The 18,869-nt window shown below is 40.2% G+C and overlaps 1 protein-coding gene across 2 annotated transcripts in view; it reads right to left on the minus strand.

The window, feature by feature from the left end:
* Positions 1-1,228: 1,228 nt before the first annotated feature.
* Positions 1,229-18,869, minus strand: part of cachd1 (cache domain containing 1) — a 153,081-nt gene continuing 135,440 nt past the window's right edge. Inside the window, exons 19-28 of one of the 2 annotated variants that reach the window (XM_055642076.1) lie at positions 18,206-18,322; positions 16,695-16,855; positions 14,345-14,431; positions 13,300-13,416; positions 12,236-12,387; positions 10,173-10,334; positions 9,089-9,166; positions 6,581-6,682; positions 3,658-3,809; positions 2,725-2,862 (exon numbers count right to left, since the gene is read on the minus strand). In XM_055642076.1, the coding sequence (XP_055498051.1) occupies positions 3,676-3,809; positions 6,581-6,682; positions 9,089-9,166; positions 10,173-10,334; positions 12,236-12,387; positions 13,300-13,416; positions 14,345-14,431; positions 16,695-16,855; positions 18,206-18,322 (1,110 nt within the window). In that variant the 3' untranslated portion in view covers positions 2,725-2,862; positions 3,658-3,675. Of the gene's footprint in view, positions 2,863-3,657; positions 3,810-6,580; positions 6,683-9,088; positions 9,167-10,172; positions 10,335-12,235; positions 12,388-13,299; positions 13,417-14,344; positions 14,432-16,694; positions 16,856-18,205; positions 18,323-18,869 lie in introns of both variants that reach the window. The other variant, XM_055642075.1, reaches the window with a different exon arrangement.

Here is an 18,869-nt window from a genome sequence, read left to right on the forward strand (position 1 = left end):
CTATATTCTGCCGCAGGGAGCAGGGAGAGGAGAAGTGACCAGGGTGGGACAAATCTGATTATATTGGCTGCTTTTCTGAGGTAGCACGAAGTGTAGATGGAGTCTGAATGATGGACTGATACATTAACAACTCTGAAATTTCTTTCAGTCTTTGGAGCGGGGCAAGTATAATTGATGGGAAGATAACGTGGCATTAAGCGAATGTGTGCCCTTAGTTGAACTGTTCCACGAATGTTGTGTTTACGTACACAGGGTGGTGAGTCTTAGTGCTTTTTTTCTTAACAAAATAATCTCTGTTCACCAGACTGTTTCACAGGGAGAGGAGAAGTATTCTTGAGAATGATATAGTACTCACCCTATATCCTACAGCATTAATCGTGATTTCATTGAAAAATATAACTCAAGTGATTGGAAAAGAAGAAACTGAAAGGCGGTTTACATTGCCTGGGATAGCCAGAATTGAAGGATTATGTTCTTCAAATGAGAGATTTAGGACTGAGATGAGCAGAAATCCTTACGCTCAAGACTTGCGAATTTTTAAAATTCTCTGGCCCAGAGAACTGTAATACTTGCAGATATGGGGAAAAAGCAGGAACGGGGTACTGAATTTGGATGATTGGATGATCAACCATGAACCATATGTCGACTGGCCTGCACATATTTTCTATGTTTCTATTGAGAATATTTTAAAAAGATCAATAGACTTTTGATTTCTTTGGAAATTAGGGAAAATGTAATGTGGGCAGGTGGAATTGTGAGTTGAGTTTAGTTTTCTTATCTTCTATAGAGAAGCATAGTGAAAATAGTAAAGTGTTACAAAAATGATTTTCACTGGGAAAAATACTTGGCTGTCATTCATAATTGTCGACCACAACTTTCTTAAGCAGAATAAGATATTTTTTTAAAGCAGTGAAGCAAAAGTATGGAGAACATTGTTGCAGGCTTTTTTTGTAAGAAACTGGCTGTTGAGTGAAAAATAAAAGTCATATTTGAAAGTTTATTGTATGCGCCCTCTCTACATACTCATTGAACGCATCATGTTGGTGCAAAGTATTTGACAGAGCTTTCCCCATGGAGAATAAAGATTAATTTTACAACTTTCTCATGTGTACAACAACTTCAAAATGCAACACAGCTTTATAAACAAACAAATGGCAAATACCTTTTTGAAGTTGTGCTCATTTAATTTCACAATTGAATTATATATCTTTCACACAAGTAAAATCTATTTTCAGATTTTGTTTAATAAAAAGATTTTACAGTTTAAAAACATAGGAATACAATAATTAAAATTTTAATCAACTGTAACAATAAAAATAAAAAAAACTTAACTTTACAATTTTATAAAACAATTTTTAGGTTGGAGAGTATATGACCTGTACATTAATCATCTCCCCTCCCCTAAACTTCATGTAATTTCAGCAGCAATTCAGAGTTTTTTTTAATATTACATGTAAGATCATAATTGACTGAAAGAGCAAAGACCACTAGAGAGATTAATCTATTGACGATACAGTTATTAAACAAAAAACATTTGCAGCATCAATGGCTCTTCAGGTCATGCTTTTTGACAACTGACTTTGCCTCAGAGCTTTGAAGTTTGTTGAAAACTCTGGTGTCGCACAACTTTCCACTGCACCACAAGTATTTAACACTAACATTCCGTGACAAAATCTCATTCCAGACCAGTCTCATAACGTCGCCACTTTAAAACAGCAGCAATAAGCATCATTTACCAATCACTGCTTTACTTATAGTGGTGCTCATAAAAAAACTGCCAGGTCGCTATTTGAGCTAAGACTATGTCCTTACCTGTGAGCCCAGCTACCTGTGGTACTCCATTCACAGCCTGCTCAGATGTCGACTGTGGCTTGTGATGAGAATTCCTATTACTTAGCTACAACAAAAGGTAACTTAATGATATGATTGAGAGGCAGGAATATCCCAGATTCTATAACACGTGAAAGCTGCTTACTAATAATAAAAACACTGAGCCAAATGAGTTATTTGATTCCTTGTGGGGAAAGTACCCATTCTCCAATTAGCTTGCTGAGTGGCATGATCAAAATTAGGTGCCCACTACATAGACTATCAGGTTTGCACAACTGCATTCCATCATCTCTCGATGTCCTCTTGCGTGCCCCTGAAGTAAGATGGGACACTGGTCGAGACTGTGGCCCACAACAACAAGTTAGCAATAACACTATTCTGAAAAGGTTTGTGGAGCTCATGCAATCAAACACAAACTAAATACAACGTGTTCACAAACTTCACTTGTTGATTCAGATATAATTAATTCTTAGTCATTATCCGTGTGGCTTTGTTCATTCTTAATCCACGATGACATTGTCAGGAACAGCAGTTCCAAAAAAACTGCTTACCGTGGTCTATTTTTGTTAAAAGGTTCAATAAATAGTAGAAAAATAATCCTTTATTTAAAAAAAAATCTGTGATGTATTGTTAACACTTACAATTCCCAATGAGTTGTTTTGATGGTTTTCAGAATCCCTTAAAAATCCATAAGAGTTTTCCCCATTTGACTCAAAGGCTGATGATTAAAGCAAAAGTTGATGCAATTCCTTTTGATTGTAGCTTCTATTGAATGGGGAGGTCAAATGGTTCAGCATTCTGCATCCACTGTGTGTACTGTAACTGCAGCCTGTAGATGGTGGCTGTGGTGGAGGGAAGGGTGGTGGTGTAGGCGATAGTGGTGGAATTTGTGACTTAACAAAGCAGCAGTCTGAGGTGGAGTGTCCAACTCCAAATCTTCTTCGTGATTCCCCACATCCACTCCTGCAGATAATGGGTCATTATTGCACGGTGGGTTTTCACTGTCCTCTTGAGGACTCATGGTGCTGTATCCTGCAAATGAATGCAAAGCCAAAAAATTATATTTGAAATACGTCACTTATAGAAACCACAATTTAGGGATTTATTTTTGACTATTTTATGTCCGAGCTAGTCAAGAGTGTTTTATTGTCCTATGTTCCAGATAGAACCATGAAATTCTTACTTGCAATACTTTGCTATACGATTTATAAAACTGAAAATGTTTATCAGTGGTTGGAAAGAAACAGTTTTGTGTTTAGTTGCGATTCCTAAGGACCCACAGTGCTGGGGTAACTCAGCGGGTCAGACAGCATCTCCGGAGAACATCGATAGATGACATTTCAGGTACGGACGTCTCTTCAGGCTAAAGTCTGATCCTGAGTCTGAAGATAGATGCCGACCAGAAACTTCACCTATCCAATGTTCTCCAGAGATGCTGCCTGACACGCTGAGTTTCTCCTGCAATTTGTGTCAACATTTGTAAACCAGCATATGCAGTTTCTTGATTCTAGCTGTGACTCTTGTCCAAATTCTACCTTCTCCCTGCATGTCAGTCAGGCTAATTCCCTGCAACAATTTCAGCATTGAGAACTGAATTTCCAACCACATTGAAAGATATAGCTACGGAACTGGTACAATATTGTCTATTGTCTGAAGTAGAAATGTTTCAGACACTTTGATCATTGAAGATGTTCTGCAGGGACGCCAACATCAACGACAGTGCATTTTAATAGTAATAAGAAAAAACTGCATGGGGGCACTACATTCACTCTCCAAGTTGGATATCTATCACTTCACTTCAATTTTAAAAGCTTTGTTAAACTGTACCTTATTCAATGCAACACATCACACCACATTTTTAATGACAGGAATCTGGATGGGGCACGTTCTATTTGAACTGAATATGTTCTCTCTTTCGGCAAATTCAATCCTCGGGCCATTTTCAGGATGGTGACTGAACCAACAAGATTTCTGAATCTCTATGCAAATTAATTAAATACGTTTTAAAGTTAGACCTGTTGCATAATAACTGGGTGGATTTAATCCCAAAATACACACCTGTGAAAACATGCAGAAGTGCTGCTATTCAAATGCTCTGTTGCACTATAGGTGTGTCTGTTTGGCATGAACATTAGTGTTCAGCAGAACAGGTCTGACGGATAAATTATACTGCTAATTAGTTAATCTGAATCCAACCATAGGCAACACCAGCAGATTTGTTACAAGGTTAAGAAGTGGTGTCTTAGGTTTCGGATTCTTAGATTTCCAGATAATACTTTATTTCACAGATCTACCACACATCTTGTTAAGTTGAAGCAAGAGAAAATGTTGAGGTGTTTAAATAAAGAAACTGCAGTTCAGAAGATGTTAACGCCCATTAGTTTCTTTGGACATTCATCTACTGGAAGATAATTTCTAGTTTTGACTGAAGTACTACATCTTCACTGGAATGCCGGAGGTTGAGGGGAGAGTTGATAGATGTGTATAAAATTACGAGAGGCATAGAAAGGGTAGATAGCCAGAACATTTCTCCCTAAGATGGCAATGTCCAACACTAGAAGGAAATGCCATTTGGTGAGCTATATGGTGACGGGGAAGGTTTAATGGAGATGTACAGGGCAAGTTTTATTTTCACAGAGAGTGGCAAGGATCTGGAACACATTGCATCGGGTGGTGGTTGAGGCAGATACGATAGTGCATTTAAGCAGCATTAGATAGGTACATGGAAATGTAGGGAATAGAGGGATACGGTACAGGCACAAGAGATCAGCTTAACTAGACATCATGTGTAAGAAGGAACTGCAGATGCTGGTTTAAACCGAAGATAGACACAGAAAGCTGAAGTAACTCAGCGGGACAGGCAACATCTCCGGAGAGAAGGAATGGGTGACGTTTCAGGTCGCGACCCTTCTTCAGACTGGTTAGGGATAAGGGAAACAAGAGATATCGACAGTGATGTGCAGAGATAGAGAACAATGAATGAAATATATGCAAATAACTAACGATGATAAAGGAAACAGGCGATTGTTAGCTGTTTGTCAGGTGAAAATGAGAAGCTGGTGCGACTTGGGTGTGGGAGGGATAGAGAGAGAGAGGGAATGCTGGGGCTACCTGAAGTGAAATAAATCAATATTCATACCACTGGTCTGAAAGCTTCCCAAGCGAAATATGAGATGCTGTTCCTCCAATTTGCATTTAGCCTCACTCTGACAATGGAGGAGACATAAGACAGAAAGGTCTGTGGAGGAATGGGACGGAGAATTAAAGTGTCCAGCAACCGCGAGATCAGGTAGGTTCAGGTGGGCTACGAAAGGTGTTCCCCAAAACAATCGCCCAGTCTGCAAGTGAACCTCTGCCTAAACTGAGAGGACTGTCGGGGTTCCTGGACAGAGTCACGGGGGAGGTATAGTGACAGGTGTTGCATCTTTTGCGGTTGCGGGGGAAGGTAGCTGGGGAGGGGGTGGTTTGGGTGGGAAGGGATGAGTTGCAAAGGGAACGGTCTCTGTGGAAGGCGGAAAAGGGTGGAGATGTGACGTGGTGGGATCCTGTTGGAGGTGGCAGAAATTTCAGAGGATTATGTGTTGTAATCTAGACATCATGTTTGGTACAAACATTGTAGGCCGAAGGGAACATTCCCGTGCTGTACCACTCTATGTCTCAATCACTGCCAACACAGATAGGAGCAGTTCCTTTCAGACAGAAATAAGATCACTTGCTAATTTCTGAAATGTTAAATGATTCAATCTAACCAACTTCATGCATCAAGCTACATAACTGGGAGTGAATGTACTGTAAGCTGTGCTGCATTTTGTACACTATGATATGTGTTGTGTACACTATCACGTTGCTTTGCACTGCTCTCAGAGAAGTTGAAGAGAGCGAGTGAGCTCACAGAATGAAAAGTTCAGTTTCCTATTAATTTGTTAATCTGATTTCTTAGGCCAAAGCATAATTTATTAAGGAAACATTGAGCATGGGCTCTGCTGTCTGAACGCATCTTTGGAATATCGTACTATGTTAAGCATTGGATAACTGTTAGATGTGAACACAATTTTAGAAAATGGGTAGTTTCAATGACTTGGTATGCATTCTATCTATTATTGTATGGTCATTAGAACAATGGAGAACATTGAGGATGAAGGATTATAATTGAAAGTAACAAAAATAAGCATTAAGGTAACAGGGTCTCTAATGCACTAAAATCTTTGTAATTTACTGGTTTAAAACAATCTTAAATGATGTATTTAGTACATGCATCAATGAAAGAATTATAAAGTTCATCCGTTTTTAGCTCAAACATCATCTCGAAGTATTTATTCATTTTAAGCACAGGTATCTTACATTCTCAGAAGTCTAGCCTAAGAACACTAAACACTGTCAAACTCACGATGCTACAACAGAACCTATTCAATAGCGAGCTGGACAGTGTTACAGTATTATATAAACAAAAAGACCCACAGAATATTTTTGGGTCCAAAAATGTTCTGGTGTTAAAATAAAGAAAAAGTAGCTCAGGACTTGTTTATTCCAATGATTTTTTCCATACATTCTTTCATCTATTGGAAGATAATTCATTTCTAGTTTTGACTGAAGTTCTCCATAATCACTGCCCACACAGATAGGACCAGTTCCATTCAGATAGAAATAAGATCATTTCTCTAATTTCTGGAATGTGAAATGTTGCCCCAAGGTAAATCAGCTTTTTCTCTCTCTTTCTCCAATGAATGAAATGTGACGTCATTGATCTTACCGTGATCACTCTCTGTTCCCGATCGTCCCCAGTACCGTCGCCTGCGTTCTGGACTGTGCGCGTGTCTTTCAATTACAGCCGCTATAAACCTTGTGTTACTTACTATTCAAAAGATGCAACTGTTAATACAATCTGCTTTTCTGAGTGTACATGTCTAAATTATAGTGAATTTAACATTTCAGTTTCAAACAGTACATGGGCATGAGGGCAGTGGAAAGATGATAAGAAGCAGAGAAGGAATGGGTAACTGAACAATCAACAGACTGCTAAATTTAATTGCAATGAAGTGGTTCTTTATACTGTTATCCCCTAATCACTCGCCAATTTTAAGTTTAGTTCCAGAGACTCTTGGTTCTCCTTCCGATTACCGTCCCCAACCCCATGGGACGAGAGGCACCCCATCCTACCCCACCCGGGGCACAAACAGTAGAGGTGTTTAGGCATCTTAGGAACAATGGTTAAGGTAACCCCCGAACTTGGTTACAGTAGCAGCGTGGTAATGGCTTTGTGCTTTCAGACTGAACTTTCATTTTTTAATTTTCCACTTTTTGAGGATTTCAAAAAATATTCCCACCATTTTTCCACTGCCCTTTTGCCACCTATCCTTGCTCTTATTTTTCATCTTTTATTTGTTTACGCAATAGGTGCAGCTACCTAATGTTGTGGCTCGTGTTTTGGCACCACAGTTCCACATCATCTTTATAACGTTAATCAGAAAACAGGGCATCATACTACATGGGTTTACATGGTAGACATTAGTGGTGTACTGGAGAGAGCAATAGTTTACAATCACTGTTTAAGACTATCTTGGATTCAAAAGAAGAATACAATATATCATAACCTTAAATTCGGAAGCATAGCTGATTATTAGAATACAATAATTAAAATAAATAATGCGTCATGCTGTGGAATAAACCAAGACTGCAATTGTAAAGGGTTTTAAAAAACAGCAACGTTTGAACAGATAAATGGGGGGAAAAAATGAATACTAGAGTAAACTGGTTAAAAAACCAGATTTTCCTTGTAAAAGACATTTGGAAAACTAAACTCAAATCTGTCACAGTCAGAAAGAAAACAAATGACTTTTTCATTCTTCTCGTATGAGATTACTCTAAATCAGGGGTCGGCAACCTACGGCCTCTGGGCCGAATGGGGCCCGTAACCCAAAATCATCCGGCCCACAGGGTCCTATTCAGATTCCCGATTCTAATAACAATCCCAGAAATTGGAAGTTAGCAAATAAGACCAATGCTTAATTCTGTAGTTATTCTTTAAAGATTTTCCACTTTTCTAACTCATAAGATGCGGAAACATGAATATCTGATCTGACTCTATAGCCAGGGGTAGCCAGGAGATTCTGCGGGAAGCAGTCAAGATTCCAGGATGGTGTGCTGCCTCCCTGGTTCCAGGGTTCACAACGTCTCAGAGACGACATGCCATGACATCCTCAAAGGGGTGGGGGAGCAGACGGAGGTTGGCATGCATGTTGGCACAAATGATATAGCTAAGAAAAGGAAGGAGGCTCTACAGTATGAGTAAAGGGAGTCAGGTAAAAGGCTGAAAGGTAGGACCTCAAGGGTAGTGATCTCGGGATTGCTTCCAGTGCCAAGTGCTAGGTCTAACATTGGCAGGACCTACACAGTGAATGGTAGGGCACTGGGAACTGTATGGAACAGGCTGCCAGATGAGGTAGTTGAGGCAGGGACTATCACAACTTTTATGAAGCAATTAGACAAGTTTAGAGGGATATGGGCCAAACGCAAGCAAGTGGGACTGGTGTAGATGGGACATGTTGGTCGGTGTGGGCATGATGGGCCAAAGGCCTGTTTCTACACTGTATGACTACGATGCCTTTCTGAACGTTGCATATTTACAGAACCACTGGTTCATGAGTAAAAATAATTCTGCCCATGAACAACTCCCACATCTACAGGTTTCAAGAGCAACAAGAATGAATCCTGGATGATTTTCTTCCCTCCTCCTTGCCAGGCATGTCAATACATCCATTATCATCTCAGCCTACAAGAGCTGACACCACATTGATCAGCAATGGATTCTTCAAGATTCCTGTTTTATGTCACTCATAGAAACATGGAAAATAGGTGCAGGAGTAGGCCATTCGGCCCTTCGAGCCAGCACTGCCATTCAATATGATCATAGCTGAACACCCAAAATCAGTACCCCGTTCCTGCTTTCTCCCCAGATCCCTTGATTCCGTTAGCTCTAAGAACTATGTCTAACTCTCTTTTGAATACATCCAGTGAATTAGCCGAATCATATGAGGTGGTGTCGTTGTCAGAACCACCAGGTACTGAGTTCATGTAAGTTTCATGTACAGAGTTACAATCTGCTTATGTCCTGAACTACAGTTGTTAAAAGGAAGCCTTTCCTGATGGCATTCTGAAATGTTAAATTTTAAATCACTACGGTGACTGGGGCGTTTCACTCAACAAATAAAAGTTTCAAATAATCTGGCTTAATTTTATTCTCCTGGCAGATAATACTTACTGATTCCTCTATCCTCATGGCTATCTTCATCCCTCTCATCACGGTCATTTTCCAGGTTGGACATTCGGACAGACATCTCTTTTTGTGATAAAAGATAATTATTAATTGCAAGCTTTTTGAAAAATAGATTATATTTGGTTCAGCAGTTTATAATCATTTTTTTATCATTTCATAGAAACATAGAAATTAGGTGCAGGAGTAGGCCATTCGGCCCTTCGAGCCTGCACCGCCATTCAATATGATCATGGCTGATCATCCAACTCAGTATCCCATACCTGCCTTCTCTCCATACCCCCTGATCCCCTTAGCCACAAGGGCTACATCTAACTCCCTCTTAAATATAGCCAATGAACTGGCCTCAACTACCCTCTGTGGCAGAGAGTTCCAGAGATTCACCACTCTCTGTGTGAAAAAAGTTCTTCTCATCTCGGTTTTAAAGGATTTCCCCCCCCTTATCCTTAAGTTGTGACCCCTTGTCCTGGACTTCCCCAACATCGGGAACAATCTTCCTGCATCTAGCCTGTCCAACCCCTCCAATCTTCCTGCATCTAGCCTGTCCAACCCCTCCCCCCCTTCATGTAGGAAGGGGGGGAGGGGGAGATGAAGCTGTTTTCTACCAACAAATATCTTTGTACCATTAATTCCATTCTAAAACCAATGTCAAATAAAAGGGAGTTTAAGATATAATAGTTTGAAAATTGAACTATTATTGTAGTGTAGCAGTTAAACTGCTATCATAATAAGGAAATGTTAACTTCGAACTTTGCCACTTTTCAGACATTGACACCAGTTGAAAAATAAACAAAAATTTGGGGCCCTCCAATCTGCATGGTTTAGGAACTTAACAGATAGCCTCAGTGCCATTGGGGTAGAAATGAATTACAAAAGACATTGAATATGGTAGATGGAACATTGTAATCCTTTAACTCCAGTCTAACACGTTGAGTAATCCTTCCCTTCTCAATTCAAATCATTCTATTCAATATGTATAAAACAAATATTCTTAACTCTTCTCATGTGTCAAATCATACATTCCCCAAACTTTGGCAACGTGGTCTTCGAAATGCTAAAAACCCATTCCTACCTTGGGCTGCGAGAGGAGACATGTGCTGGTGGCTTCTCCTGTGGATCTGGTGTCGGTAAGCATACACTGCCAGAACTAGCACCATAATACACCCCATGATCCCACCAGCCACCGGCCCGACTGGCGCGCTTTTGATCATGTTCAATGCCACAACCTCATCTCCTATCATTCAAAAAGAAAAAAATGAGCAGGAGGTTACTTGGCTCAGTGTCTAAGGTTGCAAAATGCTTATCATCCTTGATATTTCAACCAAAGGGACCCTGAACATAGACTACTACTATTCAGCTTATTTTGTGGCAGGAAAGGAATTCCATGGCAGTAGCCTTAGTCACTGATGATCGGCTAGAAGCCAGGCCTCCAGATGATTAAAATGAAAAGAGTCAGTAACAAATATTGTGGCCCACATTCAGAAGTGAGCACTGGACAGCAAGGGTTCCAAGCATCAACCCTGAAGGAAGCTGCAAGAATGGTGCTGAAAACCCATCCACTGAAAATAGCTAAATACAGGACCAGGCTTGGCTTAAGCAGAATTTGCATGACATTCACTTTTTAGTTCAAGGAATGGTTAGTAAGTCTGCTGATGACACTAAAATATGTGTATTTATAGGCAGCACAGGTGGATATCAACTATTACACCACGTTGTTGATTAGCTAGGTTAGTTGTCCGAGGAATAGCAAATGACGTTCGATTCAAGCAAGTGCGAGGTTTGCATTTTGCGATGTCGGGCAAAGGCAGGACTTTCACAGTGAATGGTAGGACCCTGGGGAATACGTATGTTATCCTCTCGGACCGAGCTACAAGCTGTAATAATTAAATGTTCATCAACGTTTCCTCGTCGACAAGTGAATGAAAATTACAGACGAGTATGTTTTGGAAGTAGTTCATTCTGGTGCACAACAATCACACGTTCCAAAGAAAAGTAACAACATTCTGGGGTTTGATACATGACCTACTGGGCAATTTGTTTTGAAATGATACAGCTTTCCTGTGAGAGGCAAACTGATTTTTTTATTGTGTCGGTAAGACTTGAAAGGTGGCTCACTGACATTGGATTTAAACAGAGGGAGGGTGGAACAGTACAGGCACAGATCTACAGGTTGAAACAGCCTGTATGCTCTCTGAATAGAATCGCCTTTGTTACTCGGGCAGAACTTGTTGCAATCTTTCATCAAAAGTGACAATTTCATTTGAGTAACTATAAATAAATATTTGCAAACGTAGAGCTAATTTGATCAGGAAGGTTTCCAGCGACAGGTGCCTCAGTGGGTCTGCCCGCTGAGTCAGTGTAGCAGCTGTTGACTGGAACAGGGATTATGGATTGAATAGCTCCACATTCAATAGAGTCTTTAAGCACCTTAAACAAGCCACAGCTTGGCAACTTGGCACTTGGCACCGTACTCAAACATGTAGCTTCAAATGCCCATGCATGTGAAGTGACTTAAACAAAGGGCCTTAATAGTGTGTTTCAATTACTTGCCTTCAAGGCAACAGAATGAGAGGTAGAATGCTATGATAATACATTTTCACTGCACTAGGTTAATGAGCAAGCACAGTTCAGTGGGCACAGCAAGGCCTCGGCAAAGATTTGTAAACTGAGAGTATGGTAATATGAATGCTTAACTGAGGATGCATCTCAGAATGTGATAGTGTGTGGGCCCGCTATAAATTAGCAAATAAAAGAACTAGAAAGCAAATTTGAACTATGTAAAGGAAATAGCAAAGAAGACACAACCTTTTTAATTTGAAGAAGAATGAGAAAAAGGATAGCGGGGGGGGGGGGGGGGGGGGGGGGGAATACAATTTACATTATTGGAAACATAAAAGCAGACAAGATTTAAAGCATTTATTTTTGTCAAAAAATGGTTGGTGGCCACTTTATCTGTGGTTTTAGCCGACAATTTAATTCCTGACAGGTATCAACAATAGGAGTTTCTGGCCATTGTACTTTATTACTTATGTTTTTGTAAATTAACATTCAGCATTTCAAAATTAATAAAGGACGCATCATGTAACAGGCCCACTCGTGCCCATCCATTCACTGCACCCATTCTTTTATCCTTACCCAAGGCAGGCATGTCATCTATGTAGGGACTCTTAGCTCCTATAATTCCTCCAAAGCATTCTTTCTGGGATGCACAGTATGGCTCATCCAGATGGGTTTTTCCATCACTATCCACCATACACCATTCGCAGTCCAAAACACCAAAACAATCACTGGAATGGAAAGAAAAGCGCCAGTCATTCAACGAGATGAGCAAATTTCCAGTGCATTCTTGCAGTTGATGGCACAAATTCCCTCAATGATCCACTCAACAATGAATGGTTTTGTGCAAACTTCATTGTTTCAAGCCAATTTAACAGTGGGAATAACGTAGCTGACCTTAATATTGTCACAATCATCACTTTCAATCAGGCTAACAATCTTTTTTTGTTTTTTACCATTTGTAGATTGTGGCAGAGTTATACCTCACCTGCCCTCCTGCTGAGACCAGTTAAAGCTACACAGATGAGTATAAAGCCTCAGTTAACACCAGTGTATCACTAGAGGTTAACGTGGCATCAAAACCCAGTGACTTAAGGAGATTGCCAGAACAACAAAATGTGCCAATGACTAAAAGTCAGAAATTAATGAAACAACAAACTTGAGTTCTTATAACTCTTGTGAAGGGCGGCACAGTGGAGCTGCAGTAGAGTCTCTGCCCTATAGTGCCAGAGGTTCCATCTTGACTATGGCTGCTATGGAGTTTGTAGTATGTTCTCCCTGTGTTCACGTGGGATTTCTCTGGGTGCTCTGGTTTCCTCCCACGCTCTAAAGACACTTGGATTTGTAGTTTAATTGGCTTCGGTAAAATTTTAAATTGTCCTTAGTGTCTAGGATGGTGCTAGTGTACGGGGTGATCGCTGGTCGTCGTGGATATGGAGGCCGAAGGGCCTGTTTCTGCGTTGCATCTCTAAAGTTAAATTCCATTTTTAAAAAACCATTTCTGTCAAGTCTCAATGTTTTGGTGAGCATCAACCATAAAGGAACAAACACATGCCTGTGACATCTGTTTCATACAGAAAAAGAATAACAGCAATGCACATTTTAGGCCACAAAAGCGTGCACTGTAAGTTAATTGGGGTTACCCGCTCAATGTCCTTTGGTTGCATCTGGTGTTAATGCACTGTGGGAGGGTTTCTTGTAGACTGGGGTCAAAGGCAGCAAGAGTCAGAGGCTCCTGGTGGACTTCACAACTTGGATTCCTGTTTTATTAAAGAATAAAATCAATTATTTACGTCTCAAACATTTGCAGGCATACTAATTAGTAATTAAAATATTATTCCCTCCCACTCATTTCTTCAAATTAGTGCTAGAGGTGGTAATCTCTTTCCAATGTTTTGTTCCACAATAGGTTTTGACAAGCTATTCCATTAAAGAGAGCAGAAGAACAGAATACAATCTTGTCTTGAACACATAAATGGACATTAATGGTCCACAGCAGCAGCTTGAAATTAATCTCCTTAACACAAGAGTATTGAACCCATAGTTACAGCCCACCCAACTCAAGTCAAACCAGTGTTGCTTAAGCAAATGCAAAAGAGGATAAGACCAGCATTTATTAGTTAACCATATCTGCCCCTGGAGAAGCTGGTGGTAAGATGCCTTTGAGGCTTCTGGTTAACATACACCCGCAATACTGCTGGATAGAGGAGACCAGAATTTAGATGGCAGCAACAACGAAGGAATAGCAACAAAATGTCAAGTCAGGATGGGATGCAACTTGAATGGGAATTTCTATACTCTGACTGCCTTTGTCCTTTGTATTGGTAGAATTTGTACGTTCAGAAGCAGCTATTGGAATAACCTACACGAGTAACTGCAGTACAAGAGCAGAGCCTGGGCACTTCAGATAGTACACACTGCAACTTGTGGACTGATAATAAAGAGAAAGAATATGGATAAGATACTGATTGTGTTACTTTGCTCTGGATGGTGTTGAGCTTCAAATATTGTTGGGAACTGCCCAATCCAGCCTAATGCCGAGTGTTACTCACTCAAAGAGAACATTCATACTTCTCACAGAAAATACTGGAGGTCAGGATTGAACCCAGGCTGATGTAAACCATGCTATCACCCAAGGATTTTACTGAGACTATTCCACATAAAAAAATAATTTCGGAAAATTCTTACCTGCTTTCTGCATTGGTCAGGTTGCCAGTACATTCGTTCACCTCCAGGGGGCATTCACAGGGGCACTCGCATTCATTTTGTTCCATTCTAAATAAATTGTTAGAAGGGAACATGATGAACAGCCGTTCAACAACTTTGTGTAGGTACACTTGTTTCATGTGCCCAATGGAAAACACACAGTTCATTTTAATCATGACGACACAATTTTACCTCCCCTCCAAAATATCTGCCCAATATCCTGGCCAAACTCTTCCAAATTTAATAACAGTGACGGCACAGACATGATAACTCACTTGCTGAATAATATTCTTAAGACGCTGAATGTAAGAATATTATTTCTTATAATAAAGAATATTGCATTAATGTGCCACATCACATTTTTCCCATTGTTATAAAGAACCACAAAAAGATTTTTTTTTCATTTGGAGCATAAAGCAAAGTGTAAAAACACAGGTTATGCTACGGGAAAGAATACCTGGCCCTTGGGAATTATAAATTTAAACTGCAATTTGGAAGGGAGCACAGGAAATCAGGAAACCCAAAGGATCACAGCTTTGGGAGCAAGAGAATTGGAAGGTGTGGGATCCGCAATCCGTTGTGCAGCTCAAATCCACTAAGTTTCCTTACAATCTGGCATGTAAACAGATGCTGAAGGTGAAGGCCATAATCTATGCCCTCAAAGAGTCAACAGCGTTCAGCATTAACATGGAGTTATAGATGGAGGGTGCGAGTATTGTGTATTGTGTGTTCTTTTTAAGTGTATCGCTGCTGGCAAATTCATTTCACTGCACCTTCGAGTGCATGTGACGAATAAAATTGACTTTGAGTGAATTCTTGCATCCATTTATATTTAAAAGCTTAGAGAATCAGCATGGAAATAGGCCCTTTGGCCCACGCCGGCCATCAATCACCCGTTCACATTAAGTCTGTATTATTACCACTTTCTCACCCACTCTTTACACATATGGGAATAAATCTGAATTTTAATCTAAAGGATTCCATACCTGATATGTCAGGTTGCGAAGATTCATATTTCATTGTGATATAAAAAGAGGCCGTTTGGACAATTGAGTCTATGCCAACTCACAAATAAATTCCATTCCCCAATTTTCCCTGTAACTATTTCTCCGTACATTTCCAACAACTCTTACTACAGTCTGAAGAAGAGTCCTGACCCGAAACGTCGCCTATCCATGTTCTTCAGGAATGCTGCCTTGACGCACTAAGTTACTCCAGCACTTTGTGTCCTTCTTTGTAAACAAGCATCTGCAGTTCCGATAACTTCGTTCACCCACCATTTTTTTTTACTTCTTTGGGATATGTGAGGAAACTGACTCACACAAAGAGAATATTCATACACCTCACAGAAAATACTGGAGGTCAGGGCTGAACCCAGGTCACTGCAGCTGAGAGACATGTGGGAATTGTGGCAGATGGCTGAAGGGAAAGCTGGATACAGGGTGAGACCAGACAAGAGAGCGAGAGGGGATAGATGAGTGGGACTAATACTCAGAGGATTTGAAGGCAGAGACAAGTCAAGGCAAGGAAGGTGAGCAAGAAAAAGCAGGCAAGGAGGATGGCAGAGACAAGTGTCAGGTGAGTAGGAGCTGCAGGTGTTGAAGCTTGTTACCTGCCGTGTAGACAGTCGCTCAGTGAGGCTCACATGGGTTTTACCCGCACCTTCATGCCACAGTCAAGTACGAGTACAGAGGATGTGGGAGGGGGTGGCACACAGTTGAGTTAGAGGGGGGAGCGAGTGGGTGGACAACATTAAGAATCCAACCTGTGGGATGGGGTGTTGTACATGGTAGTGATTTTATTACTTTATGGATTTATCACTAGAGAAACAGCCAATGGTTGGAACGGACATGTAAATATGCTGGTGAGTGTTAACATTTGGTACTTCTTACCGGTTGCCATTTTACACCCCAAAATTATTAACGCAGTGGCATTAAGTACAGGAAGTTTCTGGCACATGCCTGTTCATTGAAGGTTACATCTTATCAAATTGCGTGGAGATATTTCTAAAATTATTTGTATTTAAAATACAGATAACACAACATACATAACACAACAAATTATTTCAGAAAACCCCATTTAACCCACCTTTCTTTCAGTTGCAGGTTCATTAACTTTGTTTTTGCACTATTTTACAATAGAATTTTACACTATGAATGCTCAGTTTCATTTTTTTTTGGCCAACATAATTCCCAAGCTATCCAATTATTAACGGCATGGTATCTGATAAGAACTATTAACTTTATTGACTGATTACTATAGTGTAACATCACACCGTCCCCAATGATATATTAGTGTAAAATTCTATCCCGTTAAATAACAGATCACTGACCTGTGACAGTTCAGGCAAAGTCTGTCCACCATGCTGCAGGCGCAGAAAGCAAGTGCATCGCATGTTTCGTTAACAATTCCAAGAAAGGCATTGGTGCCAGGAATTCTGGTCAATCGGTACTTCGAACAATGGCTCCCATGAACAAGGTTGGTCAGATCACCCTATCAAAAGAAAGTGCAATATATCAGAATGTTTTTTTTCAATTAAATTGGGTCAAGGGTTCTACTACAGCACAAGGCAGATCGGGCCCTACATCCAATCCGAGGTTCAGGGGACCTTTATTAGGGTGCAATACTTAGCTTCATCACTCCCGGCTGAAAAGGCAAGTGTGTATGCTCGGATCCCATTCTTGCTCGTATAATTCATTGACAAATGTAAACAATTTTCAGGCCTAGTTCACATTATATTGCCTCATATGCAGATTCTAATAGTCACCTTTCACACACTACTCACGAGTGCGGACATGCATGTGCAGCACACAGAAAAGGGGGAGGTTAAAGGAATATCAAAACAAGTCATCAGTGAGGCTAATGGTAGGTAACTAAAAAGAGACATTTGTAGACCAGTGACACTAGAAAACAGCATTCAAACTCTGATGAAGGAAACCTGGGATTTACGGTGCTTGCAAGAGATAGCCTCTGCGGCATCATAATACACCATGTCCATAAATCAGTACTGATCCACACCCAAATTGTATAAAAATGGCCTTTATTAAAACCTGACAATGTGCACTTTAACCACATGTAATTTTTTCTATTACAAATCTCAAATTGTGGAGTACAGAGGCAAATAAATAAATGATGGGTCTTTGTCCCAAACATTGTGGAGGGCACTGTATATAGAATTTCCAGGCTTATCTATCTTTCAAATAGCACATTTTCATTTGCCACATTTCAGAATGTTCTTACATGGTTTAAAAACAAGTAGAGAAGCTGCTCTATGTGAAGATTTAAGGGCTGTTCTGGCAACAACCCAGGGGTTACAAAATCATCCAGAATGGGTTATTTATCCCTGGGGACTTTTCCTGGCTTCACTAAAAGTTCTCTGTGATCCCCTGCAATTGATCCTCAGTGACCTCATAGATCTCTTCCTGCACGTCTGTCAATCTTGTAGCAGCCGCCTAACCAAAATTGTCACCCCTTCCCCAGTACCTGTGACAAAAACATTCCCTCTCCTGATCTCCAACCCAAATTTCTCAGCAGCCTTTTAATCTGCAACATCACCACCTATAATTGTGTCTCCAGTTGCTTTTCAACAACTCCAATCTTTCATTGGTGCATGCCAACCTCACCATCACCTCATGCATCTATACCCTAAACATATCTCACTAAACCTTTACCTATTAAATCTAACCTGTACTCAGCTTTCTCCTCATCTCTGCTAGAGTAGGAAGTACGTATGTTCCCTGTGAATGTGAGAGTTAGCTTGTTCTGACATGCAATACCTTTAGACGCAGTGTACTTGGAGACTGAGAATAATTTCTAAACCATGCTGTTTAAAAGCAGACTTACTACAATGCTGGTGTTAAATTTGTAGAATCGTTGTACTGTCCTGTCACTGAAGCTGTTGCAAAGATTTTTTTTCACAAAATTGGGATGGTTTAAGATGTCATTCGCCACCAGAGGTTCCTGATAGAAAATAAAGAAAACCATTTCCTTTTAATTCTACTAGAAAATGTTGCACACTTCGCTGTGTAGCCCTATCTAACATAAGAACAAGCAGATATATACATTTCATGACAGATTCAACACCCTTAAGAGTTATCATTAATGTTATTTTTTACAATTCAGAAATCCATTGTACTGATTAGTACCTAATTAAAATTGCCGATTTGGGTATTTATCTGTACAAATGCTTTTAGCTGGTATGTGCATGTACTATAGTCTCTTTTGGGGGCACATTCCATTCCACAATGATTACAAAGGGGTTCATTAGCTCTCAGAGCCACTGCTAGATCCTAAGTACTTAAATCACAAACACCATCAGCACTCTTCCAATCAGAACCACTTAAAAGCATGAGCAGTGCAGACCAATAACAGAACACTTTTTATAATAGGCAAGCATAATACAGGCAGATGTGAATACTGTGGGCAAGAAGAGACAATAGAGCATGTCATTATACATTGTGAGAGGTATGAGGAAGAAAGACGACAAATGAGTGAACGATTCAGAAAA

The sequence above is a fragment of the Leucoraja erinacea genome, chromosome 10, assembly GCF_028641065.1.
Source record: "Leucoraja erinacea ecotype New England chromosome 10, Leri_hhj_1, whole genome shotgun sequence".
NCBI lineage: Eukaryota > Metazoa > Chordata > Chondrichthyes > Rajiformes > Rajidae > Leucoraja > Leucoraja erinaceus.